The 27,951-nt window shown below is 32.4% G+C and overlaps 8 protein-coding genes across 8 annotated transcripts; 3 read left to right on the forward strand and 5 right to left on the reverse strand.

Moving 5' to 3' along the window:
• Positions 1-1,305: 1,305 nt before the first annotated feature.
• On the forward strand, positions 1,306-1,800 carry Tsp_08169 (zinc finger protein). The gene is made up of 3 exons (XM_003373530.1): positions 1,306-1,391; positions 1,533-1,583; positions 1,635-1,800. Exons 1-3 carry the CDS (start codon positions 1,306-1,308, stop codon positions 1,798-1,800), a joined length of 303 nt encoding a protein of 100 aa, XP_003373578.1.
• A 380-nt stretch (positions 1,801-2,180) lies between these two features.
• Positions 2,181-4,452, forward strand: Tsp_08170 (hypothetical protein). The gene is made up of 12 exons (XM_003373531.1): positions 2,181-2,230; positions 2,281-2,352; positions 2,416-2,489; positions 2,537-2,677; positions 2,737-2,779; positions 2,834-2,904; positions 2,957-3,137; positions 3,456-3,527; positions 3,586-3,663; positions 3,700-3,902; positions 4,137-4,160; positions 4,340-4,452. The coding sequence occupies exons 1-12, from the start codon at positions 2,181-2,183 to the stop codon at positions 4,450-4,452; spliced, it is 1,122 nt and encodes a 373-aa protein (XP_003373579.1).
• A 2,792-nt stretch (positions 4,453-7,244) lies between these two features.
• On the reverse strand, positions 7,245-11,954 carry Tsp_08171 (animal hem peroxidase family protein). The gene is made up of 12 exons (XM_003373532.1): positions 11,942-11,954; positions 11,772-11,888; positions 10,876-11,055; positions 10,499-10,816; positions 10,113-10,403; positions 9,477-10,056; positions 9,013-9,323; positions 8,829-8,946; positions 8,568-8,764; positions 7,920-8,044; positions 7,544-7,732; positions 7,245-7,301 (listed from the first exon to the last, which is right to left on the reverse strand). Exons 1-12 carry the CDS (start codon positions 11,952-11,954, stop codon positions 7,245-7,247), a joined length of 2,496 nt encoding a protein of 831 aa, XP_003373580.1.
• Positions 11,955-12,417: 463 nt separating this feature from the next.
• Tsp_08172 (putative ShTK domain protein) lies at positions 12,418-14,755 on the reverse strand. The gene is made up of 4 exons (XM_003373533.1): positions 14,671-14,755; positions 14,426-14,626; positions 13,269-13,384; positions 12,418-12,507 (listed from the first exon to the last, which is right to left on the reverse strand). The coding sequence occupies exons 1-4, from the start codon at positions 14,753-14,755 to the stop codon at positions 12,418-12,420; spliced, it is 492 nt and encodes a 163-aa protein (XP_003373581.1).
• A 2,156-nt stretch (positions 14,756-16,911) lies between these two features.
• Positions 16,912-18,392, reverse strand: Tsp_08173 (hypothetical protein). Its single transcript, XM_003373534.1, has 5 exons — positions 18,258-18,392; positions 18,106-18,225; positions 17,641-17,753; positions 17,462-17,548; positions 16,912-17,182 (listed from the first exon to the last, which is right to left on the reverse strand). The coding sequence occupies exons 1-5, from the start codon at positions 18,390-18,392 to the stop codon at positions 16,912-16,914; spliced, it is 726 nt and encodes a 241-aa protein (XP_003373582.1).
• A 706-nt stretch (positions 18,393-19,098) lies between these two features.
• Positions 19,099-21,588, reverse strand: Tsp_08174 (putative thyroid peroxidase). Its single transcript, XM_003373535.1, has 6 exons — positions 21,378-21,588; positions 20,602-20,892; positions 19,966-20,545; positions 19,554-19,864; positions 19,375-19,492; positions 19,099-19,300 (listed from the first exon to the last, which is right to left on the reverse strand). The coding sequence occupies exons 1-6, from the start codon at positions 21,586-21,588 to the stop codon at positions 19,099-19,101; spliced, it is 1,713 nt and encodes a 570-aa protein (XP_003373583.1).
• Positions 21,589-21,675: 87 nt separating this feature from the next.
• On the reverse strand, positions 21,676-22,680 carry Tsp_08175 (putative ShTK domain protein). Its single transcript, XM_003373536.1, has 3 exons — positions 22,638-22,680; positions 22,363-22,569; positions 21,676-21,899 (listed from the first exon to the last, which is right to left on the reverse strand). The coding sequence occupies exons 1-3, from the start codon at positions 22,678-22,680 to the stop codon at positions 21,676-21,678; spliced, it is 474 nt and encodes a 157-aa protein (XP_003373584.1).
• A 2,757-nt stretch (positions 22,681-25,437) lies between these two features.
• Tsp_08176 (zinc finger protein) lies at positions 25,438-27,948 on the forward strand. The gene is made up of 15 exons (XM_003373537.1): positions 25,438-25,480; positions 25,529-25,657; positions 25,719-25,760; positions 25,846-25,929; positions 26,019-26,120; positions 26,185-26,307; positions 26,366-26,469; positions 26,561-26,596; positions 26,664-26,702; positions 26,757-26,894; positions 26,946-27,060; positions 27,124-27,343; positions 27,435-27,535; positions 27,598-27,685; positions 27,939-27,948. The coding sequence occupies exons 1-15, from the start codon at positions 25,438-25,440 to the stop codon at positions 27,946-27,948; spliced, it is 1,374 nt and encodes a 457-aa protein (XP_003373585.1).
• The last annotated feature ends 3 nt before the right edge of the window (positions 27,949-27,951 follow it).

Consider the following 27,951-nt stretch of genomic DNA (forward strand, 5'->3'; position numbering starts at 1 on the left):
TACGATCTGAAGATTATAACAAAACTGATAAGAAACAACAATATGCTGTTTACAGGAGTAAGAGTTGAGACCGTTTCCTATGAACTTTCGATATGAGAAAGCGTTTTGCAGTGTTCACCATCGCAGCCATACGAACTATTGCACTTTTAGTTACGGCTGGGGAGAAGTTTATATTGTGAACAAGTTTGAAAACTGTTCTTGAAAAAGAATCAAAGATCAGTTGCGAATGATGATGAAATTTCATAATTGGATGAATTTGTCAATACCTTAAAGATAATAATAAACATTAACGAACGCTGACCAGCTCGAATTCAAATACCAGCTGCATACCTGCAACTGCCAAAATGAAGAAATGTGGTGTAGTGCAGAAATAAAAGTTTGGATGCATCCCATTCCATCCAAAATACTGCGACCACTAAAAGAGTAGCAATTGTTTATTTGTCTCTTAAAAACGAAAATGAAAAAATCAAAATACCTGCATGTAATTTATATCTTACTGTAATTCACATAAAATTAATGAATAAAAAACTTATATATATAATGCAAAATTTTTTTTATAAATTAACAACATATGAATTCATTGAAAAATAAAAATATTTTATCAACGGTTAGTCAACGTAAGCAATCAATCACTTTAATTTGATTGGTTGATTTGTGAAAAGCAGGCTCATACGATACTGTTTCTATTAAAAACAGCAGTTTAAAGGTAGTCTGTCAGTTCGACACCTTCATCGTCAGAGGGACACGACCATTTAAAGGCTCGGTTAAGAGACACAGAAAGTAAGCAAGCTACAAAGAAGATTTTGAGAAACCTTCAGTGAATCAGGTAAATACATTATTATTTCGCTACTGACAATTATTGTTCTTTTCAAATTCTTTTATAAACCGTTTTCTCATCTGTTTTGAAATTTTTCTAAAATATATTTGTGGCATATTTATTCACCATCGTAAGATTCCACAAATAAGATAATTTTTTGCATTATTAAAGTATGTACATTTTCATTCAGTCAATCTGTTTTCTATAATAGATATAATGTATCAATATGCGTTACAGATTGTTTTTGTGTGAATTCCAACTCAATGTTATCCAATTCCGGTGATCATTCGATTATAGAAATTAATCACATTCTTATAATATTGTTTTAGTTTTTACTGATTTTCTAAATTAAAATACATCTATATTAAGAGTATATTAATGATTATAGAATTATAATTTCAAAAGATACTATTTTTAGCAAAGTTCGGTTTCAAAGCGTTATTACAAATTATTTCGTCAAATAAATCCAGCGTTGCACTGATCAATTTATGAATACGATGTATGAATGCCGATATTGCCAAAAGCGTTACAAGGACCTACGCGCGTTGTACAATCACCAGAAGATACATGAGATGTATGGAATTTATACAAAAATACAAAGTAGACATAAGAATGGAAATTATCGGAAAATTCAAAAAGCAGATTTGTAAGTATATTTATCGATTTTAAAAATTATGAAAATAAATTTATGAAATCAACATAATTTTGATATTAGAACTACAACTTTGATCGAGAACAACAGCAACGGATCTGCTGATGAAAACACGTAAGTATGTGGGAAGTTAATTAAAAGGAAATAAAAAATGACACATTTAAGCAACACAAATGATAAAATGGTGACCACTAACTTTGGTAACGTCGTTCATGATGGAATCCGTCAAAACTCTGACAAAACAAATGAACTAATAGTTCGAGGTAATGGTGAAATGCAGCCAGAATCAAACACTCCTCGTCCTCCCAAAATACGAAAAATAAATTTGTAAGTATATATAAACGTTGAAAATTGAAAATATAAATTCATCACATACACAAAATTTTGACATTAGAATGCCAACTCCAAGCAACTATGACACAACCAATACATTTGGTGCAAACACGTAAGTATATTAATATTATATTGAAAGGTAATAAAAAATGACACACTTCAGCTACAGAAATTATGAAATGACGAACGCTAACTCTGGTAACGCAACTGTTAATGGCATCTATGAGTATCAAGAAATAAACAGAGGTGATGCTGCGTTGAGTACAAAATCGAACATTTTGCAAACAAGCCAAATTCAAGAAACAAATCTGTAAGTATATGAGGATCTTTAATATTCCAAATGTACATTTATTAAATGGGCGACATGTTTAAATTAGAATGGAAAGTTCATGCTACTGGAACGGCAACGAAGCTGAATGTGGAAATACGTAAGTTTGCATGAAATTTTTGAAAATTAATACAGAATTACATGTTGAAGGTACGCAACTTACAATATGGGAAACGCTGATCACAGTAACGTTGTCGTTAATGAAAATTATGGACTGGATGCGTAATTATATATTATATTTATGGTTTGTTTTCGAAAATAATGAAATTTTAAAAACATTTTCAGGAATTTCGATTACAACTATGCCGCGAACGTATGCAGTGCAATGAATTATTCGATTGAACCATCCCGTGCTCTAGGTATAGTATTTACTGGTAATTACTGAATTATATTTATAACATTTAAGAAAGCCACAATGCAATAAATGTTAATGCACCTTTGCAATCATATGAAAATGGCGAAACGTTCTTTCAAGTACCATATCCAGCAGTTTCAACTGACGATGGATGGATTGGTGGAAATGGAGCCCTGAGTAACGTCGTGCCCAGTGCGGTTACGAATGATGATTTTCAAATAAATTGAAACTCTTATTTGTAAATTGTTTAGATTATGTTTCCCTGATTGGCAGTGATGAAAACTGCAATGCCGAGTAAGTATTATCCACATATGGAATGCAAAATAACAAAAGTAATATTAGTTTTAGCCAAGATGCAATTCAAAACACAAATCACTTTGCAGATCCGAATTATTATGATTACACTGTGAATGATGACAGTAATTTTAAAATTGATGAATTGGTTAAATCTTAAATTTATATATTTTCTAGCATCTCAGATTCAATTTCAAAATGCTGTATCACCAGAAAATAGTTTTGCAAACGCTGAAAATGAATATAGTCAAGCAATTTCTACTGAGTATGCTACGGAGCAAGTCGTTGCTAACGGTTACGTTGTGTATGATCCTATGAACCAAGCATATTACTTTGTTAACACCGGAGACAACTGGCAGTATGTTCTTGATCTATATACATTTTAACGTTCCATGAAATAACTTACCGATAAATGTTTGTATAGATGGGCAGGTTTTGCATGATGAATTGTAAGCCGTTTTTAATTCAAATTTTTTAAATAGTAGTAACTGTAACTTGATTTTATATGTAGGGTGTTTTTGAGTCTTCAAAATTGTTATCAATTTTGAAAAAGTTATGCATACATAAACAAATAGTTCATATACAATAAACAGTTGTTTGTTGTATTGAATTTTTAGTTCTGACATATGATGAACTTGAACATATTAAAAAACTGTTTCAAATACTGTCGTTTTAGAAATGGAAACGCCTACATTCAAACTGGTGATGAGATTCCCATCCATTTCGTTAATTCGTTTTCGACAGATGAGTATGCATGGAAAATACCTATGAATTTTTCTTCCTTTTTTCTAAATTTGTTTTTAAAGGCAAACAGATTCGAACACCGCAGTTACCATTTCGAATAATTCTGGTGAAGGCGATAACACTTTGTACGTATATTTAAAGTTTATCAATTGCATATGATAATGCGCACATTTCAGGAATAGGCCATTTCTTAATGTTCTTCTTACTGATGAATCCATACAGCTTATGGATTATCTAGGTAGTGTGCTGATTAACGGTTACAGAATGCATTTATCATGTTATCGTGTTATTATAGAGCATGGCCACAGTTTTGAATGGCAAAACAATTATGAAATGCTAAATGCTACTGAAAGTGATACGATTCCTTCAGACAGTGACAGTGAATAAGCAACTGAAAGTTAAAACATAGAGCATTTATTACAAAGTTCGATACTGATATTTTTTGACTTTCAACCAATCAATTCTAAACTTTAGTTTAAATTATTACTATTTACGATACGAATGAAGATCAAAGCAATTCTATTCTACAATAAATTTATAAAGGTAAATTTCAAATTATTTCTTGTATTTGAAGAGTATGCTTTATAATTCTAATAATTTATGTTCATTTTAGATTTTCTACGTGACGCGGTGTTGGGTTATTTTCCATCATGTTAAGAAATGAATTTATATAGAATAATTTTTTGAACGCTATGCATGCAGCGGTGATGATAACTTTTATTGCAATGTAATAGATTCAGGTTTTTTGAATGGTTGATGGAATAAAATAATTCTGGGTTTTGAAATTGTTATGCATGTTGCTTATGTTGTTTTAAGCATGCACAACTCCCAGTAAGTCATTATTAGGCTTTACTGAGGAATCGCCGGTACGGCTGTGTAGCTATGCAGTGATTGCTGATTCAACCAAACAAGCAAGCGAGCGTATTTAATTTGAATGGTGATCGCACTGCATGTCTAATTTTATTCAACATTGTTGTGAAATAATTCTAACACACCGTGCACGTCAAAAGAATTGCCTATGATAATAATTATACAATCATTAATCCTAATCTATTTTAATAAATATTCCCTGCTACTTTTCTGTCACACATAAGATCATCCTGTTTTTGAAAAATTATTTTAAAGAAATGGATTGAAATTTAATTAAATACAATGATTACGTAATTCTATTTATTCGACATTGTTGAAATTACGAATATGATGTTTGAAGCGACGTTTTACGGAGACTTCATATGTCCTATTTTTTCTTATCGATGTCTGATGATAATTAACATAACTATTGCTCAGCACTATGCTATTGCACATGACCAAAGGACATACCTACTGAAGTATAGCAGTCATTGAATGATTGTTTATGCAATTTGTTTTGTTTTAGAAACGTGAACTTTGATCATGTTTTCGCATTTTCATATCTTTCGTTCTTTCAGCTTGTCAGATTAATAATTTTAATAATATCTATTGAACAAGTCGTGCATCAAGGCAAATTGTGGGATTTTAATTTTTTTTTTATTTCCTTATACCTTCTTTCCGTATTCTACAGACTCATTATAAGCATAATAATTCGAACTAAAAACAAAATTTGATCGCGCATTTGCATGATGATCTCTGCATGTTGCTACTGTTTTATGATGATGCACCATCTTCTAAACAACTTTTATTTAAAACAGTGATTTTTCTTGTTGTTTTAGAAAAATATTTTTAGAACTTGTTTGCCGTCTGAAGAATACATATTGTTTCGGCAGTCAGCATTTGCTAGCATGCATTCAACATTTTCAACATTCAAAGCAGAACACAAAAGTATGCGATTGAATTTATAATTTTTCAATTATAAACTACATAAAGTTTCATGTTTCTTCCTTGAAAATTCCACTGCCCAATGGTTAAGATAACTAACTAAAAATTTACATGTTGAACTTTATTCTTTCAATAATTGTTCGTTCCATTGTTAGATGAATTCGCTATTTTGATTTTGAGATAATCAATTTAAGAAAATTTCTCACCCGCACTGAAAACAACGCCAGATTGGCATGATATTGTAAAAGAATTGAAAGCAACAGCGCATCCTGTTGATTTGATTAGTGGCAGCAAGAAAAGAGGAAATTTGCCTTTTCACATAGAAAAAACTATTGTTAGCGCTCCTGAGTTATGTCAGACAAATCAGTATTCAATAAATGTAAAGGAAATTTATACTGAACCCAATTCTAAGGTAATAATAATATGATAAAATTATATGTTATAAAACAATATTATCCTATTTATGTTTATCTTTTTGAAATGTGTAGCTTTGCCGAACATCACAATGCAATACTTTGGATATAACCTCATCAAATCAAAATGAAGACAGTTTTCATTGTTCAGAAAAGTCTTTTCACAAGATTAGGGCGAAATTTTCTTCACCGTAAATAATGACAAAGATTATATTTCTTAAATTTAATTGAAATACTTACAGTTCTATTCATCAAGCATCAAGCCGTTCGCCAGCATGCGCACTTGTTACAACACCAAAGACACCTGCTTCAGCTCCAAGAATACGTCAGTCTACATGTGTTGAAAAAGCAAAAGTAAATTGATAATTCTCTGTTTAATATTATTAAACAATTAACTCGTATCATTTTTTACAAAAATTACAGGTACCGTAAGTGACATTCAGGTAAAAACTGAATATAATCAAAAAAAAGCACTGATAACTTGATTAATTATAATATAAGAATACATTTTTACATATTTTATGCACATTTGTGTGTAAATAAATCATAAAGTTTATCATTATCTTCAATACAGAGGGCGAAGGTGTTGTTTTTATTCAATCAGCATTATTGAATTTTTAATTTAAATACTTTACTCTGTTTCAACTGTTTTAGTTAACATGCACTGCAGCTGGTCAACTTTTACAACATCATCCGCTTGCACTTTGTGGTAGAACTACCTGAACAGCGTTCGACAAACCAAACGAGCTAATAATAAAATTCTGTTCAGATTTTGCAAATGTACAAGAAAAGGCTTTGCAACAGCTTCTTCAAATTGTAGAAATTCCAATGATTGACGGCATTCTTCTTCCCGATTGTTCATTGTTAGATGAAAGTTGTCATGAAGAAAAAAATTTCTTCAAGCGTTACATGCCGTTTTCTGAAAGAAAGAAGTCGAAAGATTGTTTTAAAATGAATTCATTCTCTTCTTGGTAAGTGTATATACATTATTAGCAAGCAGTTTTGTTATGGAAATAATTGAATTTTAAAATTGTATTCGAGAACGTAAAAAAACTTTCAAACGAATGATAACAAAATCTGACAATATAATTTTTGCACAACATAACAAGAAATTCACAGCAGCAGCAAAATGCCTGCAGTATAACCTTGCTTGTGCTTGTTATGTTATTTCACGTTTTATTTTCATTTCAGGGCAACAATGACTCGAGACATTCAGTTTCAAGATACCTGGTTAAATCTTGCCGTAAAATGCTTACCGGAATTCGATTTATCAAATTTTAAAGATATATTAAATAAGTCGGATCTTCACAGTCAACGTATTTACATATATGACAAAGTGCGAAACTATTTCAAGAAGCATGCAAAAGATCATCTACTCCTGCCGGCAGAATACGAAGATATTGTTCTGCAAATATCATCTCTTGCTTCAAAAGAACACGATTTTCTCGGCAAAGCTCTCAAGGCAACTCAACTCATGTTCACCCTGCTTCCGCCAGAACGGCGAAAGTTACCCTTCAGATTGCTGGAATTTCTGGCCCATGTATGGACCAGTGAAACTGTCCTGCTGAATCCTAAAGAGTCGAATGAAAATCAAATTTTGCACGATTTTAAAGATTCATTTTTCAAATGTACTGCTAAAAATCAAGACAAAACAATGATTTGGATACGATTCGCAGTCGCAAACTGGAAATCAATATGCGAATATCCGAACCGATTTGAAAATGAATTTCTAGAAAGTTGCTGGTCAAATAACAAAGAAGCCTACTGTAGCCAGATAACAAAAAATCAATATCAAGCAGAAAAATGCTACTACTCGGCAACGGAACTGGTGAAAATGATACCATCTATCATGACTGATGACAGTTTGACTAGCGAAGAGAAGTTGACTTTTCTGACCAAATTCAAAAAAGAATATCCAGAACTGTACAACGCTAATTTTCATTATTTGAACTACAAGCCCTGAATAGCGAACTTTTAAGAAGATATGATTTTTCACAAGGTTCTGAATTTATTATTTAGAAAATTCAGTTTTGTTCCGAAATTATGTACCTATTATGAACAGTTTTTACCAGTAAACGTTTTAAAACTTTGCTTTTCATTACGCCAAACGATCAAGCGGGAAAACATCTAAAACCTGATCAACAATTAAATTTTTTTGTAGGTCAAGAAGCGTAGGCGGAAAGGCATACGTTAGTCGGACGAGAGAGAACAGCGGATGGTGACTTTTGGCCTACGTCGGTTTGCACGAAGCATATTTTTTGATCGTTTCTGTTGTCACTGACCACACGTGGGTGATACGTTTTCAAAGACAGATCTTATACAATTTCTACAAAATATTTCAAAGCTGAAACAATCAATAAAACTATAATAACTCACCGTTATCATATCACACAGTGTTAATAATAATAATAATAACATTTATTGTCTTGATTATTTCTTCAATTGCTCTTATTAAGCAATTGAACAGCAAAGTTAATTCTGGAAATTTATGCACAGAATATTTTTACTTCAACAATACATGAAACACAAGCTTCACAGAGAATGAGAAAAAGAAAAAAGTCTAGGAACATCTATGTTGAGAGGTGTTCATTCAGGTAACGAAATAAATCTAATGCAATACAACTTCAATAACTGGAATGCTAAACACTGAACGTTATTATTCTATATATCACAAATTGTTGTTTAAATTAGCATCTTAAAAATAAATTACACCAGGACGTAATTTTTAGGGTAATGTAAAAAACGTATTTTCCATATTTTTTGACATTTTGAAAAAATTTGTTCCACTGTTCAACGTCTCCAGTGCTTCCTCAGATGGAAAAAAAGTCCACTTCAACGTGTCGCCCATTTGGAAAGATTCATTGAAGGCAGAGATGAGCAAGAAACAGCTTCGGATTCTTTCATTACTGTAAACGCGTCCTTCGGTACTTTACTGATACCTTTCATGTTGTCGCAAAGCAATTTCGACATGGACACTTTTTCAATCTCTGCCAACTGATCTGGTCTAAAGATCTCTGGATTTTGGTAAAAGAATCTTAAAAATGAATAATACTATTTTATTTTCAATCTCTTCAGCTTCTTCAACCGCTGATACCAACCTATCACCGTCACGTAAACGACGGAACTGTTCAGCAATGAGACAAGCAAAAGTTGGACCAACCAAGCCATCAATTACAGGATCTTCGAGTAAACCACCGACGTACAGGTCAATGTGATCTGAACATATTTTTAAATATAAAATTTCATAATTGATTAAATCAAAATCAAATAAAGTGAATTGACCTGTGTGCTTGTAGGTTTGGTGGAGGTTGTTTCTCAAGTTTGGATCGAGAATTTCGTTGCTGAGGTCGTCAAATGTTCGGGCTTTTTTCAATCCGCAAAATTCTCGGTATTTGTTGTAAGAAGGAAGACCATGGTCACGACCACGTTGTACATTCGTCGACGCCAAATCTGTACTGCCGAACATATTTTCCGTCACTGACGTAGTTACCCTTTGTGGTCTTTTCACTTCCATGATCAAGTGGCCCCGCATCACCGGTTCAATACCACCTTCGAACAGTAATCTAGCAGGTCGTAGAACCCCCTGATCAAATCTGAAATTGTAATTTTTACACCATTATGCAGCCATATATTAGTAGATGAAATTGCAAAAACAAAAAAATCCTGCAAACTTTACAAAATTACAGTCTTACAGTATTATGGTGGAGAAAACTTATCACAAAACAATAAAGTTGCTGTGAGTTCACCTTATTTTGCCATTTGGCACTGCGTTTCCGTGCTCATCGGCCCGTTCGTAGAATTCAGTTATCATGGCATGACCAAATCGCATTGCGGCAGTTGTGAATTCATTTATAATCGACGGATTGACGTTCGGATTATATCCAGTGTAATTGCCCATCAAAGAATTGTATCTTATACCAAGAATTTTTGGCAAATATTCTTTGTAAGTAATTGCTTGAATAATAGATCCTACAATTTTCCGTGTCTCTTGGAAAACACGCTCCGCACTCCAAGATGGATTCAGTTTGAGAAGCTGTTGAGCGATTCGGTTGTGCTCACGCAAGAAAACAGCGTGAACACCGACGAGAGAAAGGAAAAGGGTCCCTCGGTTATCACCAACATCTAAGTTAGCATTGCAGTTGTTTGGCCCGAAGCATGTATGCGGATTGAACGGCGGCATGACGTGGTTGTTGAAGAAAGTGATACGCATCATACCCGTTTTGGAATCTTTGAGACGCAACGAATCTGGCAAACTGCTCGAGTAAATTGCCGAACCGTCCAAAAATGCTGTATTTTCATTGACTTGCTCCCTTTTGGATTGTGCACCTAAACTACGCTGAAAAGATCTTTCACAAATTATGCAAATGAAATAATACAATTACCAGTTCCACATAGGGGACTTGATCTGGTGAAAAACAGACAACACGGTGGTCGAGCACATCCAAATCTTGGATCGACTGTTTCAACTTTTATTGGGAAACATCTGCCTGGTATATCTGTGCAAGAGCCACACCGATCCGCTGGAAGCAGAGATGTTCTGCTGATGTCGTGAACAATAAACTGGCCAAATGGCATCAAAAGCATATTGCCTTTGCTGCTGGTGACGAGTTGTGGAGAACTGAGCAAGAAACGCGTCGCCTCTCTAGCACTTGGACGGCTTCCTGGTCGAGTAGCTGAAACAACGTTTAACCAATTTGTGTTATGAGTAGGCTTATACAAAAAATTCTATCCATTGATATTTAAGGTCTTTTAGTAGAGAAGTTCAAACCTTTTAACCAAAAAATCATATCAAGAATCAATCGAAAACGAACAGTCAAAAGAATAACGACGCAGCTAGTATTGTACTTACAGATTGGTGTACTAATTCCATCTTCATAAACAGCAGGTAAAATACGATTGAAAGTCGTTCCCGCGGCACCGATTAAAGGGTTTCTCAAGTTGTTGCAAGTTCCATCTAGTGTTCGATACATTGCGTGGAAGCACATGTTACGACTGCAATCGCTGGTGTCCTGCTCCCTGAAACATCCCATCATCTGATTGTTCGTCACCATATCTCTTGCAGACAAAAGACGACGACTTGTCGCATCTAAAAATCAACATATATAATCACAAAGTGAGGTCTTTTGAAAAATCCCCTCAAGAAACCTTCAAATACAACAATTGCTCCATTGCGCGACATTTCCTGAAATCGTTCAGAGCCATTCAAGCGTAACATTTCAGCACAGAACAGAGGATCATGTCCTCGACGAAGCATCTGCCGCGGTGGAGCTGCAGTTTGTTTCTTGGTCGTCGATACTGACGGTTGTGAAACCTTTTTTGCTTTTACTAAAATTATATTATTTATTTTTAATATTTTCTGTTTCGACAAAGTTGAGACAATGAAATGGCTTACATTTCTGTAATAATAATCAAGTCATGATGAACAAAAGTCATTCAACGTATTTATTGTTGCAATTTTTATGCTTTTAAGAATTTGGTTATATATATATATATGAGAAATGTCCGTTGAGTTTTGTCAAAAATTGTCAAAATCAAAATGTGATGCAATTTGCTATTTTAATATATATATATATATATATGCGTTTGCAAAGTTGAAACCAAAACTAGCACTAGTAGAAACATTAAAAATTATTAAATGAATGTAAAAAACTGCAAGTCTGTGAATTGTGACGAAACCTGAGCTGAGTGTTATTGGAAAATTATCGTTTTAAACAGATACAACCCTGCTGAACACTTAAAAGTGTGTTACAAAGAAGAGAAAGCATTTTGCCATAAAATTGATATAATTCGACAAGATACGCATCCAGAAAAGTTGTACTTGTATTCTAAACAGACCGTATATTTGATTTTAAAATTTCGAAATGATGCGTAAAAATAAGAATGGCCTGCAAAGCAGTCCTATATTTTGTCATTATGACGACGCACTCCTTGAACTCTTGCACCTAATAATATTTTACCATTTCCTAAAATATTTTCAAAATGGGTCATCAGTAAAGAAATCAAGCAGAGTTATGTCAGATTATGCTGCAAAAATCATTCACCATCCAACGCGTCAATAACAACAACGCTGAAACATTTTCCACAAAATGAGCAAATTGCACTTTGTGCAACCAAAAATATGAATAAACGCCAATCAATCAAACTTGGCTGAATGAACTCTGACAACTCGAATAATATTTTTAAAACAATGCTTCAATTTTATTGCATGCACCGCGTAGCATCATTTCTGCAAACATTTCTAAAGTAAAATGTGGAATAAATAAGTAGAAGAAAAAACAGATAATTTTTCAAAAAAAATGTCTTACATGTGTACAATGTTATGGTATATGCAACATTACATGTAACGCAAAAATTTATTAATCAACTTTTCCAAAGTGATTGTTGGATTATTGTTATCAACGATCAAATGCACTGCCTTTTGTTGAAATGCTCTTCTGCATGCAAATGCAGTTGTAAAACTTGCATTAATAATCATTGTGATTGTTATGCAAAAGCAGGAATTTTGCATTTATTAAAATTTATTAAAAAGAACCTGAAAAGATACTTTGGAAAGAACTAAGCTGAGCTGAACTAAACTGATCTTGATCTGCTGACTTTGATTCAGCAGAAAATGTTCCATTTAGATGTAAAAATTTGCATAGCTATCTGTTGGTGTAGCTAAATAAACTGACCAACAATAAGAAATTATCATGAAAATGTGGTCAAATTAATTTTTCGAATGCAAGCAACATCAGCAATATTGAACATTTGAAGCATATTGTTTGCATTTGTTCTATACTGCAAATTTTGATTATTTTTGACAATTGTTCTAAATGAAAAGTATAATGACAAAAAGATGTTGCAATTTTCAGAAACTGAATAAAAAAAAGAAATAAAAAATTCAAAAAGAAAACCTTGCAATTCGTTTAATAAATAATATATAGCATTAATTGGAAATTTTCCCTTATTTTAACATCACTCTACAACATATGAATAAACAAATATGAATGTGTTTAAAGCATGCTGTGTGTTGAATAGTAATTTTTGTTATTGTTGCTTGGAGCAAAAGTTCTACTATAAAAAATATATATTTCAGTGACCTTCTGAAGAATCAACTGCTGAAAACCTGAACGCCTTTTTATTGGTACCAAATTATTAAAATCTGCAGAGTTGATCAAAAATTGATAACTGATCAAAGGTAGTAGTTGAAATTAAAATTTTGACATTAAAATACAATTCCATTTTATGAAGACATCTACGAAACAAGTATTTGAAACAATGACAATAATGGCAGTTGCGTAAGAAAAATTTATGACATTTTGTGACTGCAAGCATTTACGTCATTCTTTCATAATTGCAAAAGTTGAAGGTGAAAATTTTACGTCTTATAACAAAAATAGTACATACAGACAAACGTATACAAAGATTTTATCAATTTTTATAATTCAAATATAATGACGTAAACACTAATCAAGGTTAAAAACTGTTCACAAACAGTAAAACATTCTGGTCAAATGTTCAACAATAAATAAATAAATAAATAAATAAATAAGTAATACTGGCAGTGTTGCAAATGCAGCATTTTGGACAATATTACCAATGTCAGTTGCATACTTTAAAGCAATACAATTTTGCAAGTGCAAGATGCGATCGACTAGTTCGCTTGGAACAAGAACTGTTGAAGGGAAAAAAGATAGAAATGAAAGTAAAGAAAAGAAACAAATTTTAAAAATATCCTGAATTTCAGGTTGTAAATTCGCATAATCTTTTCCATTTCACGAGCTATTAATTCAACAATAATGATTTCGTCACAATTGCATGAATCATTACGGTGAAAAGTGAAAAACTTGAGCATTATGAAAATATTTTCAAAAAAAAATAATTGAAGAAAAATTGCACAGATTGCCATTGAATAAATTGCACAATTCACTTGGAAAACTTTCAAACAAAATTGAAATCATTTGTCTTCTGTTTTTTTTACTCCAAATTACTTTTCTGTTTTATTCAAATATGCAACAACTGCTCCAACCCAATTGAAAACTGGTATTCTGTAAGCATGAAAAATAGAATCCCACTTTTTTTCAAAAAAAACACCCACAACTCTCCTTGAATACCTTTTCTCTTGTCATTATGTAGTACTCTCTCTCTCTCTCTCTCTTTCTTATTTTGCGGTTCAGATACAATGAAATGTGCTTCCATTGCTCACCATCCAACCGTCACTACAACTAGTGCAGAATTGTAAGAAAACAAACAACAACAACCGACTAACATCCCAACTTGAAGACTATTAAAATAATGCAAAACTTCCAATATAAATTTCACCATTTAAAAAGTAAATGCAACTATTAAAAATAAACTCAGTTATTAAACTTTAAAATAAATACTGTGCAAAAGGTATTGCATGAAATTTCTTATCCATTTATCAAACTACATCTTACAAATGAAGAAAACAATTGCCTCACATTGGAAAGAAACTTTATGCCAGATATACCAAGTAATTTAAAGTTCAAGTCAAATATACTCATAAAAATCTAGTTCATGAATATCCATTGTTAAATATAAAAATTTGTAAAAACTCAACCAAAAATACTTTTTTGCGCTTTCAATTGTTAATCCTCTGCTATGGTTCCAAGTTCAAAATTGCAAAACATAAACTTATGAAAGAAAAAAATTTTTTCACCAACTCAAATTCCAAATTATCAAATTTCAAACTTACCGGATTCAGTTACCGGTGCTGCAGTTGTACTGTTGACAATTGTATTGGTATCATCGCATTTTCTGCATGAAATTTGGCAATTTCGAGTCATCCAATTTTTATTTGTCTCGCATTCTCCAATGCCAGCCCAAAATCCACACCACTCGTGTTGATCGCAACAATTTGTTGAGATGCATCGAAAATTTTTCGTTATCGGATCTGCTGCATGACTTAATAAACCTGTAAATTTGAAAAATTAATATCACCCAATAAATTATCAGTTATGTTTTCATCACCAATAAATGAACCCAGTAGGCAAAATGTGATTGCTTGGATTTGAAAATTGTGCATCTTTGACATGCCAATATCTGAAAGAATACAGATTAAACAATAATGTATTGTATAATAAAGAATGGGTGGAGCTGTGATATAATTTTAAGTGAAAATTGAAAGATCCAATATGATGATCATGGTACTATTGGAAGAGACATATCATGGAAGCATCGCTGATGAAGATCAATGACGCAAAGTGAACGTGCCACAAGGTTAGTGGAAAATTTAAAATTTTATACATGACTGTGTTAGTAGGTTAGTAGTTTTACTTCGAAGGATCTCAACTGAAAACGTCAGACTGGTTGCAGCAGCAGCAGCAGTTTTGTAACCAACGTAAATGTTCTAAATTTAAATTCAATGCTTTCTAACAAAACTCTCTCTTTCTCCACTTTTGTCACTTTCTGTCATCATCATTAATTAATTATCATCAGCTTTCTACTTATCTCCCACACATCACACGCACGTACACACAAGAAATCACGGCTAAACAAGCTTCATTGCATATCAAGCATTACATGATCATTTAAATCTATTACAAAATTCAATATCATTAATAACAAGCAGTTGTAATTTGCTGAACATCTTTCATGTTTCAAACCGTTGAAAATTTTACTTATTTTTTACATTTGCATCAGTTTCAATATCAGAGAAAAAATAACAAAGAAATTATTAAAATGGTTATTAATCAAAGTTCTGCTTTTTGATCAATATTTGATAAGTGGCAATGCATTTTTTGCCTGAGGTGATTTGGCAGATAACAATTTGTCAATGTATGATTCAGTTTCACACCATTAACTGAAAGCAACGATATCTTCTTGTAAAGCTCTGTTGAAAATAATTGCAAAAATATGAAATTAATAATATATTCACACATTATTTTTTCATTTCACACAATTTTGCATCATTCCAAAAGTGAACAATGATTCATTACTCATACGGTTAATTATTCGGTCCACTGACGTTGGCATATATAGAACAGAACTGAAAGTTTCCGTTTTGAGGAAAACAGAATTTTTTACTAAATTTTTTTCGTTACGGAATTTCACTGTTCTCCAACAACTAATTCATTTTGTCATAGTGTGAAAATAAAGTAGACTATGATGCAACAAACTTATTAACTATTTTTCACAAAAATGTAATGAATAATTGAAAACTCTTACGACTGATTACTATTTTTAACAACAATTTTAATCTGGTTAATATCGGAATATTTGGAAATATTAAAATTTGCGCTTCAGCCTAAATCAAGGTGGAAATTTCTTTCAATATAGCCTCTGCAACAATGGTACACAGCACGTAAGTTTTTCAAGACAAATTTCATACTATTGTAATCGATCGTGAACTGTGGAAATTTTCTAACAGTTTTCTATAATATATTCATTACACAATTTTACTAGGAACAAATTTCACATGATCTAAAAAGAAATGCGTTTTCTTTTGGAAGAAAATAAAATGCTTGTTTGAATTCTTTTATTTGTTTTTTTTCTTTTGAAAATACCGACAATGCTCAAAAAAGATGGCATGATATAATTAAGAGGCATTAAAGGTTAATTTTTTCAAAAAGAACACATAAGTTTGAAGTTGAGATGTATTATGAGAACGTCGTTCAGTTCAAATACCGCCTATTATAAAAGTACTATAAATGAATCTCTCTTTTCATATTTTTAATGAATAACTTTCTCATAAATTCATTGCAACGAAAACAACACAATCCCACATATAATCAACCTTCTTTTTTGGTACAGTACTAACATAAATTAATAGAATAAACTGATTTTGTAGAATTCATTTGCCCTTGATGACGCACAGCTAGCAGCTGTAAGCAGAGGCGTATTGGGTTTTCTTGAATAGTAAAAAGTTTTCAGAGCATAACGTTGTAATTTGAATTTCATGCTTTACAATCTATTCGGCTATTTCTAGAAATCTCTGTGGGGTATAGCAGGGAAGCAACCAAATAAATGAATATTTTGTTTCCAGTTTTCTCAACTGATCCTCTAGAACAGCAAAAATGATATGCATGTTCTTCGTATGTGTAGAGGCAAATTGCTTATTGACCATAACTAATTTAAATAGTTCTACTTGGCAATATTTATTGTTAAATTTGAAAACAATATTCATTGTTCAGATGATAAACGATAATTTCAATCATGTGGATATTCGAGATCTGATTTGGATCATTGAGTTGTAAAATTTTCAATAAACCCTTTGGCATTATTATTATTCTTCTTGCGACCCAAGCGTACTAAGAATAATGTTAAAGCTCTCAGTCGAATCACTGTTCCACTAAGCTCAACCCAACCAAATGTCCTACTTTTACCAATTTTATCAATGCAGATATTCATCGAAGATGAAAATGCCAAGAAAAATATTGCCTGCTGAATTGTGATTGGTTCGTTCTGATTGTACGATGAAATGGTTGTAAAAATAAATAAATAAACATAGACGCTCAAATTTCAGTGTAAAATTAAAATAAAATTTTTATCGACAATAATACAACATTTGTGTACACGTTCACCAAGAGAATGGAAAAAATAATTGCAAGACAAAATTGATTACAAGTTTCTTTGAATGGAATGGAAACAAAGGTTGAAAAATATTACACAAAGTCCACTTACCATATTTTATTTTGCCCTGACAGCAGGTGCGACGAATTTTCGCTACATAAATGGCAACGTTGGAATATTCTTTCCAAATAAAAACAACCACAAGTTTACCAATCAAAACAGGTTTGAAGACATATTATGCAAATATTCGCAAATGAAGTAGGTTGTTGGAATTTTTATACGAAACTTTAAATTCGTTGAACTTTTTCTGAAAAAATGAAAAAATAAAGTTAAAATTATTCAAAAAATAACATTTCAATAAATTTATAAACACATTCCATTATAAATAACACTATTTACTTGTACTGTTCGAGCATTTTGAAATTGCAATACTTTTTCACCATTTGAATGGGTTTGAACAAATTGATTCCAGCGAAACGTGTGGATGAATGGAATGATGGTGAAAAATTTGCCTAAACAAACAAATGACTTACAATATTCCATCTTCATCGATCAAGTAGAAATTTCAGTAATGTAATTTAAAAATTGTCTTATTTATTTATTTATTTATTTTTATAAATATCTAAATTTGAAACAGAATACATATAGGGGAAATGAAATTTAAATTTCAAAACTCTCAATAAATTTTTTTAAAATTCAACAGATTTGAATAAGATTATAAAATTTCATATTCAAACATTTCGTTTGTCCGTGCAATTTGAAAATTCGACGTCAACGTCACAGTAATCAAGGCGTGAAGTGCGATTTGAAAATTTGGCACAGAAAAAAACCGTTAGAAAAAAAGTAGCAAAATCCTTGACTCACAGGCAAGCGTTTCTCAATTCGTCCGCTTTGGCCGACTTTACTTACCCGGTCATTTAGCGGTATGCCACACAATGTCGTCACTTTAAATTCACCGTTGCGTCGTACAAGCTGACCACGATCCTCTACATCTACATCTATATCTGCATATAGACCACGATGTCTTTTGGCCGCCAGATCAGACCAGAATCAAAATTTGCATAAAAATTATCATAATTCCAAGCATGGATGTCAGCGACCGTCTTTGGAGATGATGTCGATCCAATTTCAAATTTCATCCCAACCGCCATTTTCAAATTTCACTACTTTGATCTGTCTCTCTCTTGTTGAATGTGAGAGTGAAAGAAAAAATTTTTTCTTCTCTCAATTTTTCAGAAAATCAGCGAAAAATTTTTTCGAACAAAAGGAGAAAAGAACTCAGACAAAATTCACATTTCCAGACATAATATCAACAATGATAGTTTTGACTGGAATTTTCCGAATGTCAATTTTAAAACCGGTTCGGCAGAGTAATTTCGCTTCCTCAGCGGCCGTTTTTCTCCGTTTCAAATCGGATCAGAGCAATTTGATTAATTTGCATATTTCAATGTCGCTAGATGGTTGTAGATTGTTGGTTATTGAAGAATATATTTTTTTTGTAATTTAATTTTTGCTCTCCAAGGCGAAACTGAATTCTTCTTGCATCACATCAAATCATTCTCTTTTTTATCTGTTTCTTTCTTTTAATATTAATAATCTGAATTCGCCAAAATGACGAAACTCAAACTACACAACGTTACAGTATGGTGCATATGTAAAAGGTACATTTCAACATAATCAATTCGAAGGTTACAGTATACAATGTAAATGTAAAATTTACACAATTCATTATTACAGTTATACTGTATATATATATATATATATATATATATATATACAAGTCTGACATCTGATGACTTGGAGACAATATTCAGATCATTACTTTTCAAATAAAGCTCATATTAATAACAAGATCCATCAAGCGGATGACCATTTGGAAAGATCAACCGAAGGCAGAGATGAGCAAGCAACCGCTTCTGCATCTTTCATTACTGCAAATCCATCTTTTGGTGCTTTGCTGAAGCCTTTCAAATTTTCACAAAGCAATTTCGACATGGACACTTTTTCAATTTCAGCCAACTGATCCGGTTTAAAAATTTCTGGATTCTGGTAGAAGAATCTAAAAAGCAAACAAATCTTTTTAAACTATATTGTTTTTTATAATCCAATAATACAGTAATGATAATAACAAACCTATCACCGTCACGTAAACGACGGAACTGCTCAGCAATGAGACAAGCAAAAGTTGGACCGACCAAGCCATCAACTACAGGCTCTTCGATTAAGCCACCAACGTAGAGATCAATGTGATCTGGATAGAAATTTTCAAACGTCAATAAAAAAAAATCAAAATCACTGAAATGCAAATTCACCCGTATGCTTGTAACTCTGCTGCAGATTGTTTCTCAAGTTTGGATCGAGAATTTCACTGCTCAGCTCATCAAACGTTAGGGCTTTTTTCAATCCACAAAATTCCCTGTAATCGTTGTAAGAACCAAGACCATGGTCACGACCACGTTGTACATTTGTCGACGCCAAATCCGTACTGCCGAACATATTTTCCGTCACCGAACTGGTCACTCGTTGGGGCTTTTTCACTTCCATCATTAGAAGTCCACGAATCACTGGCTCGATGCCACCCTCGAAAAGCAGTTTTGCTGGCTTCAACACGCCCTGATCGAATCTGAAATTAAAAAACAATATTATGCAGTATAATTTGAAAAACAAAAAATTTCACTTATTCTAATTATCATTTCTGTGAACTTATCCAATTGCTAATATTACCTCAGTTTAGCATGCGGTATCGATTTCCCGTGCTCATCAACTCGTTCATAAAACTCTGTTATCATACCGTGGCCAAATCGCATTGCGGCAGTTGTAAATTCATTTATAATCGACGGATTGACGTTCGGATTATATCCAGTGTAATTGCCCATCAAAGAATTATACCTTATACCAAGAATTTTTGGCAACCATTCCCTGTAAGTGATTGCCTGAATCATGGCACCTATAATTTTCCTCGTCTCTTGAAAAACGCGTTCCACACTCCAAGTGGGATTCATCGCAAGAAATTGTTCAGCAATTCGGTTGTGCTCACGCAAAAATACCGTATGGACACCCACAAGAGCAATGAAAATCGACGCACGATTGTCTCCAATGTCGAAATTAGCATTGCAGTTGTTTGGCCCGAAGCATGTATGCGGATCGAACGGCGGCATGACGTGGTTGTTGAAGAAAGTGATACGCATCATACCCGTTTTGGAATCTTTGAGACGCAATGAATCTGGCAAACTGCTCGAATAAATAGCTGAGCCATCCAAAAATGCTGTATTTTCATTGACCTGCTCCCTTTTGGATTGTGCACCTAAACTACGCTAAAAAGATCCTTCACAAATTATGCAAATGAAATAATACAATTACCAGTTCCACACAGGGGACTTGATCTGGTGAAAAACAGACAACACGGTGGTCGAACACATCCAAATCTTGGGTCGATTGTTTCAACTTTTATTGGGAAACATCTGCCTGGTATATCTGTGCAAGAGCCACACCGATCCGATGGAAGTAGAGATGTTTTGCTGATGTCGTGAACAATAAACTGGCCAAATTGCATCAAAAGCATATTCCACTTTCCACTCGTAACAAGTTGAGGAGAACTCAACAGAAAACGTGTAGCTTCTCTAGCACTCGGGCGACTACCAGGTCGATTGGCTAAAAAAAATTAAATATAACTTCAAAATTCACATTATTCCCCACAATTTGTAATGTTCAGCTTAAATGAATACTTTTATTCATTATATTTGCATATTATCATCGAAACTTCTATTTTGCTCCTTCTAACAAAAAATAATGCATAATAAAATATGAAAAATATCTTGTTGATTCAAACGGCATACTGTAATGCAAAACTGCCTTAACATTAACACATTAATATAAATGAAGTGCTTACTTTTTAATTTTTCAACAAAGTGACCTGTTTAGCAGGTTAAAATTTTTAATAATCACAACATAGTAACTGTATAAAAATCAAATCGATCCCAAGACGAAAAATTGCATCACGGATTATCAAAATGCAATGAAGACAGCAAATAATAAAGTAAGATTAAGTGAAAATGAAAGTTTCATAGACATGCTGTTATTACTTATTTAAATAACGTAAAAATCAAAATAGTTCATATAAAGTTCAAAAGAAGTACTGTACTTACAGATTGGTGTCCCAAGTCCATCCTCATATACAGCTGGCAAAATACGATTGAAAGCCGTTCCTGCAGCTCCCACTAACGGGCTTCTCAAGTTGTTGCAGGTTCCATCCAATGTTCGATACATTGCATGGAAGCACAAGTTGCGACTGCAATCGCCACTCTCTTGCTCCCGGAAACATCCCATCATTTGATTGTTCGTCATCATATCTCTCGCAGACATAAGACGACGATTTATTGCATCGAAAAATTAAATCCAATCATTATGACAAAAGCAGTTATTTTTTAAAAAAAATTATTTAAACAAACCTTCAAATACGACAATAGCTTCATTGCGTACCATTTCCTGAAATCGTTCAGATCCATTCAAGCGTAACATGTCAGCGCAAAACAGAGGGTCATTTCCTCGACGAAGCTTCAGCCTTGGTAAAGTTGAATTTCCCTTGTCGGATGTCGGAACATCAACTGCTTGCTGTGTTGTAAGGTGCAATGAAGCTGGATTTTGCTTCGTTGTAAACACTTGGAACAGAAATAGTTTCCATTAATAGAAACTTATTAAAAAACTATTTGAACTGTTTCTAAAATGTACCATTTCATATTAGACAATAATTCGATTAAATTCAACACGAACACATTAAAACTCACGCTTGAATTACAGTATACATTGCAATTAATATATAAAATAACCTTTTATGATAAAATAGCACATCTCATTATTAGTATGTTGGAATTATTCAATGTCATTGAAAATAATTTCACGAACAACCGTGATTATTATTATTGGAATTCAGTGTAATTTAAGGAAAAGCCATTTCTCAACGCACAACTAAGCGAGCAAAAGCAAATGACTTGTCCTGTCATTTATCTACTCAGTCAGTTTGGATTTTGCAAGAAAGGACATTCCTTTCTCTAAATTCTGCTGTATTCCAACAAGATAAAAATCTTGACAGGTGACATTTGTTATGAAGCGTAAAAATCTCACCGGATTCAGTCACCGGTGCTGCAGTTGTACTGTTAACATCATCGCATTTTTTGCATGAAATTTGGCAATTTCCAGTCATCCATTTTTCATTTGTCTCGCATTCTCCAATGCCAGCCCAAAATCCACACCACTCGTGTTGATCGCAACAATTTGTTGAGATGCATCGAAAATTTTTCGTTATCGGATCTGCTGCATGACTTAATAAACCTGTAAATTTGAGAAATTAATATCAGCCAATAAATTATCAATTATGTTTTCATCACCAATAAATGAACCCAGTAGGCAAAATGTGATTGCTTGGATTTGAAAATTGTGCATCTTTGACATGCCAATATCTGAAAGAATACAGATTAAACAATAATGTATTGTATAATAAAGAATGGGTGGAGCTGTGATATAATTTTAAGTGAAAATTGAAAGATCCAATATGATGATCATGGTACTATTGGAAGAGACATATCATGGAAGCATCGCTGATGAAGATCAATGACGCAAAGTGAACGTGCCACAAGGTTAGTGGAAAATTTAAAATTTTATACATGACTGTGTTAGTAGGTTAGTAGTTTTACTTCGAAGGATCTCAACTGAAAACGTCAGACTGGTTGCTGCAGCAGCAGCAGTTTTGTAACCAACGTAAATGTTCTAAATTTAAATTCAATGGTTGCTAACAAAACTCTCTTTCTCCACTTTTATCACTTTCTGTCATCATCATTAATTAGAAGCTTTCCACTTATCTTCCACACATCACATACGCACACACATAAATCACGGCTAAACAAGCTTCATTGCACATCAAGCATTACGCATCCAGCACAATAGAAAAATGCCCATTTAAATCTATTACACGTCTAATATCATTTGTAACAAGCGATTGCTTATTGTATGCTACAGTAATTTCTTAGTCAAATTGTATTCCAACAAATCTTTTGACATATGGAGAACAATGTAACGTGAGCATAATTTTCAGATCTGTGTCAGTAGTGCTTAAGCAATTAACGCATTATTATGTAATTCTTTCATTTTTGCTTTTATTATTAATCGTAGGAAATTTCAAAAACATTTTCTCTTTGATGATACGATTTGCTAAAGTGGAAAACAAATTTTTATTGACACTAATGTGTTTTCAATGACATGTCAGTGAAAGTGAACACTACTTTTAATTGATTGTTTAGATTTATCAACAATTACAGTGACACTGCCTTTATTTGACGAAATTATGTGTTGGAGCAAAAAATGAAAGAAAAATTGATCTTCTGAATAATTTATTTGTGCTTTAAAAATAAAATGTATATCTTTTGTAATTTATGAAAAATTCTGAGGCTTTAATAAATACTTGTACTTACACTTGGTGATGCAATAAAATTACATAAAGTATACAGTAGAGGAGGATGGAGAACTTTTAATAGTAAAAATCTGATAATACAATATATATTCCGTTGCTACCTGATGGAAGATATGGCGCACGTAAAAACACTGGTTAAAGGCAATAACATGCAACAAAACAGGTTATACAGTTTGTAAATTCTCATTTTAGTCAAAACATTTTTTAGTCAACTAGTCAAAACCATTTAGTTAAAATATCTTTTCCAGTCAAAACTATTTTTGTTGATATTTCGTCCAATTTTTTTATTTATCAGCTCCGAGTAATTTGAATTTTCTCAATATTTAAATTTTAAGTTTAATACCACTGCTATTTAAACAGAATATCATTTACCATGTTTAAATTATGCTTAATTTAATATTCGAATCTGTTTGCATTGATTTAATTATGTTACAGGAGGTAAATTTAACTATACAGTGTTTGTTTTCTGGTTTATTATTAGCTTTATGGACGTGACCGTGCTTATTATAAATTGAAATATAAAACATATACATAAATAACGTAAATATAAATAATATGAATATAAATATAACTGAAATAAACAAGATTTATAAAATATGAAGATACAACAGTAAGAATAAAATAGATGCGCAACAGAAATCAATTAAAAAATAATTTTACAAATCATAAAGTTTTAAATTATTCTGCTATTAAAATTATAAATAAAAACTTTTTTAATTTATTGAATAAAAGACTAATTTGAAAATTTGCTGCAAATTAAAAAGGCTAGCAAATACGCATAGTAAAAATTAGAAAATACTTAATACTGATATTATTACGTATTCTAACAAAACAAATTTTGTTATATTAAGTTGTCAATTCAGTTTATGCTATCTGATCATTAATTCATTAAGTATTATATTAATTATATTGCTTTTTCTAACTCACAGTAAGAGTTTGTACTTGCCTGTTAATTGTTCTTACTGTATTGCGTTGTCATCCTCAAATTGGCTGTTTTTTACGAATTTTAACGTTCACTCTCGCAGTGGGCTGTGCCAGTTTTATTCTTACGCAATACAGTGAGGTTTGCGATGAGTTTACTTCATTGTATATAGGAAATGCATGATCTTTGAGCTAATATTACGTTGCGAATACTGTGTAATAAAAGAACGTAAACATAACTTTTCTTTGCAAATTCGTTATCAGCTTACGAGTTGAGGTTTTAGGTAGAAGCGAATTTCTTTAACTTTGGGTTCCATGGTTTAGAATGAGTTTCAGTGATTTTAGTCATTCATTAATTATGTCTGAAATTGAATCTTATGTTACTAATTGTTAAAATAGTGTGCATGCGGAAGTGATTGTTGTATACGTAAATTGGTAGCTGCACTTTTTCATCGTATGTGATTCCGTCATGTTTGTATAAACTGAAGTATATGCTGTTGAAATTGTGTTAAAACATTTTTATTATTCGTTATGACTGCATATTAATCACATTTTTTTGATTTATCATTTATAAATAGATAATTTTCATTATAGAATTATTTACATTTATTTTAAGTTAATGGCTTTTTTATTTCGATGATTTTTTTCCATTAATTTTTGTTGGTCGTTAATAATGTTAATCCGGTTTAATGTAAGTTAATGTTGCTTTGGATAAAGTTTATTGCCGTGTTCAGGGTTGGTTGATATTGATTTATAAGACCATTTTACAGGTTTGTTTTCTGTGTTTATTATAGGGATAATAATAATTAGCAATGGATGAAGAAGAGGAAGAAATTGTGAACACGCCACCGGGAAGTAAGCGTTGTCTAAATTATAATTTGATCAATAATAGTTCATGTTTAGGTCAACTTGTTTCTCCTGGAAGAGAACCTCGAGTACGTAAAGTAAATCAAAGAGTCCAAGAATTTATGCGCAGTTATCTAATTCCTTCTGTACGTCATTCCGAAAAAGAAGTATTAGTTTCACCGCCGAGTAATATATTGTTTGTTATTTAATTTAATGTAATATAATTAACTAATTGATGCTTTTTTAGAAATAATTATACCGCGGAGAGTAATGAGATCAGAAGTATCCGGTACGTTGAAATGAATTAAATATGTGCTTTTTGAAGAATTTGAAAGTTTTTTAATTTTAATATTAAGCAGTTTAATATAATTTAGGAAAATATTTACCATCAGTTATTGCATCTCGTGAAAACTGGCTTCGAGTGGAAGATGGAGTCGCGTTTTGCATGGCCTGTCAATGTATATTGAGAATAAGAAAATTTTGTACGTGAATATTTTTTAAAGTAGTATTTTTGAATGGATTTATAATATTGAATTGAAAATTTCAGCAATTAAATGGGGTGATAAATTGCCGCAGTCGGACGTTGCAAAGTTGCTTCGTCACGAAAAAGGAGTGAATCATGAAAAAGCATTGAAAAAATATATGAACGGTAATATTTAGAAATGAATATGCGAATGATTGATTTTGCCTGAACTACTAACTGTGAATTTTAGTTTTGGAAATGACTGGTGCTGTGGGTACGTTTCCCTGTACTGAAGCAGGTTGTGGCAAAGTTTTTGATTTATTTGACGCTCTGGAATTGCACCAATCTGTAGTTCATAAGCCAAAGAACGAAGGTAGGATATTTTGCAGTGTAAATGATGCTTTATGTGCAGTAAATTTTTGTTTTGCAAGATTCCGTTCCAAGCGCCACTATTCGATATGCTGAAAATTCAGATTATTCATGGGGTTCAGATGATAGTTTTGAACGAAATTTTTCCACTGACGCCAAATCTGGGGTAAGTTAGGAAAATGTTTGATGGTGAAATTTGTATTTGTATTCAGATGATTGAAAAGAGTAGTATTATTGTGTTACTTTTTATTTTTCAGAAAGCGAAAAAGAAATCTATTCAGAATCGTTTTATGGTAATGGTCGTATTAATGTGAATTGAGACGGTTGATCTGTTTTTTGTATTGTAATGATTAATTTTAGAAAAGGAAACGTGTAAGAATATTGAAACGCCGAGTTCGGGTAAATGATTGCTGTTCAGCTTTGAAATGAAAAATTTAACGTTGAAATGTTTAGCTGATTGGTCATCAGAAGCCCATCATTGTTAGAAGCTTATCTTTTGCCGGTAAGAAGAGACGTTTGCCATATCGCGTTAGAAAACAGCGCATGCAGTGCGTCTGTCGATGCCGTCGTTTGTCAAAGCGTTTGATTCAGGTGAATTGATGAATTAAATTTTAATAATTATAATTAATGAGTTTTTTCTAGTGTGACAGTTGTCATCTTTTTCAACACCCTGGCTGTGTTGGTATAGATTGTTCATCTCCTATTAAAAGCTACTTGTGCTACGTTTGCAAAAAGCGCAAATTAGAAGAAGAAGCTAGTGAGTTATTTATCATTGTGATATTTTTTAAATTTTTGCTGACAATGCTTCTTTTAATTTAAGTGAAAGAAGCATTGTTGAAACCAATAAAAAAGTCCTGGTTTCGAATAGCATTGGAAATGGACGATCAGTTGTTGAAAACTGGAAAGATTGATTTGTTTGAGTTGGAAAAGCCATCTGCCGAAATTTTAGAACTTCAGAAACTTGCCCGTGAATCCCGTGAATTGCAAAGCACTCTGTTGAACTGGTTGGACAAATATACTGAATTGAAGCAAGCAATTGTGTAATGATAATTTTTACAAAAAAGCAATATTGTTGATTGCATGTATAATTGATCAATTGATTGATTATTGCTTTTTATATGCTACTTTCAGCACTCAACATGAAATGGCAGAAAAGTATAAAATAGCACTTTTGTCCAGATTGGACGAGCAAATGCTGCTGAGTTTGAGTGACGTGTTGAAAAGAACCTCAGGTTTGGAAAAAAAATTGTTGCTCAGTTATTTTATTTTTCGTGAATACATATTTTCTTTTTAGAAATGTATCAGCAACTTGATTTGAATGAAGGGAATCCGATGGCTTCGGTTACGGATATGCAACGGCTTTTGAATCTGTTGAAACACAGGTTGAAAATATGATCCATTTTTGCATGTTTTCTCGGTTCTGTTTTCATTCAAGCTTGTAGCATATTTATATATTCGAAATGGTAAATATGGTCTACAGTGTGCAGTTGTGCACTTTTTTCACCCGATGTTTTTTTATGTAGCATTGTTTTTCATTTGAAAATCGTCAGAATTGATCGGCTAGTTAAGCAGTTGTACTGAACTACTGCTGTTCACGAGCTGTACGAAAATTTTTTTTTGCAAAATATTATTTAGCTTGATTTGAATT

Source organism: Trichinella spiralis (assembly GCF_000181795.1).
Source record: "Trichinella spiralis strain ISS 195 chromosome Unknown Scfld6, whole genome shotgun sequence".
Lineage (NCBI taxonomy): Eukaryota > Metazoa > Nematoda > Enoplea > Trichinellida > Trichinellidae > Trichinella > Trichinella spiralis.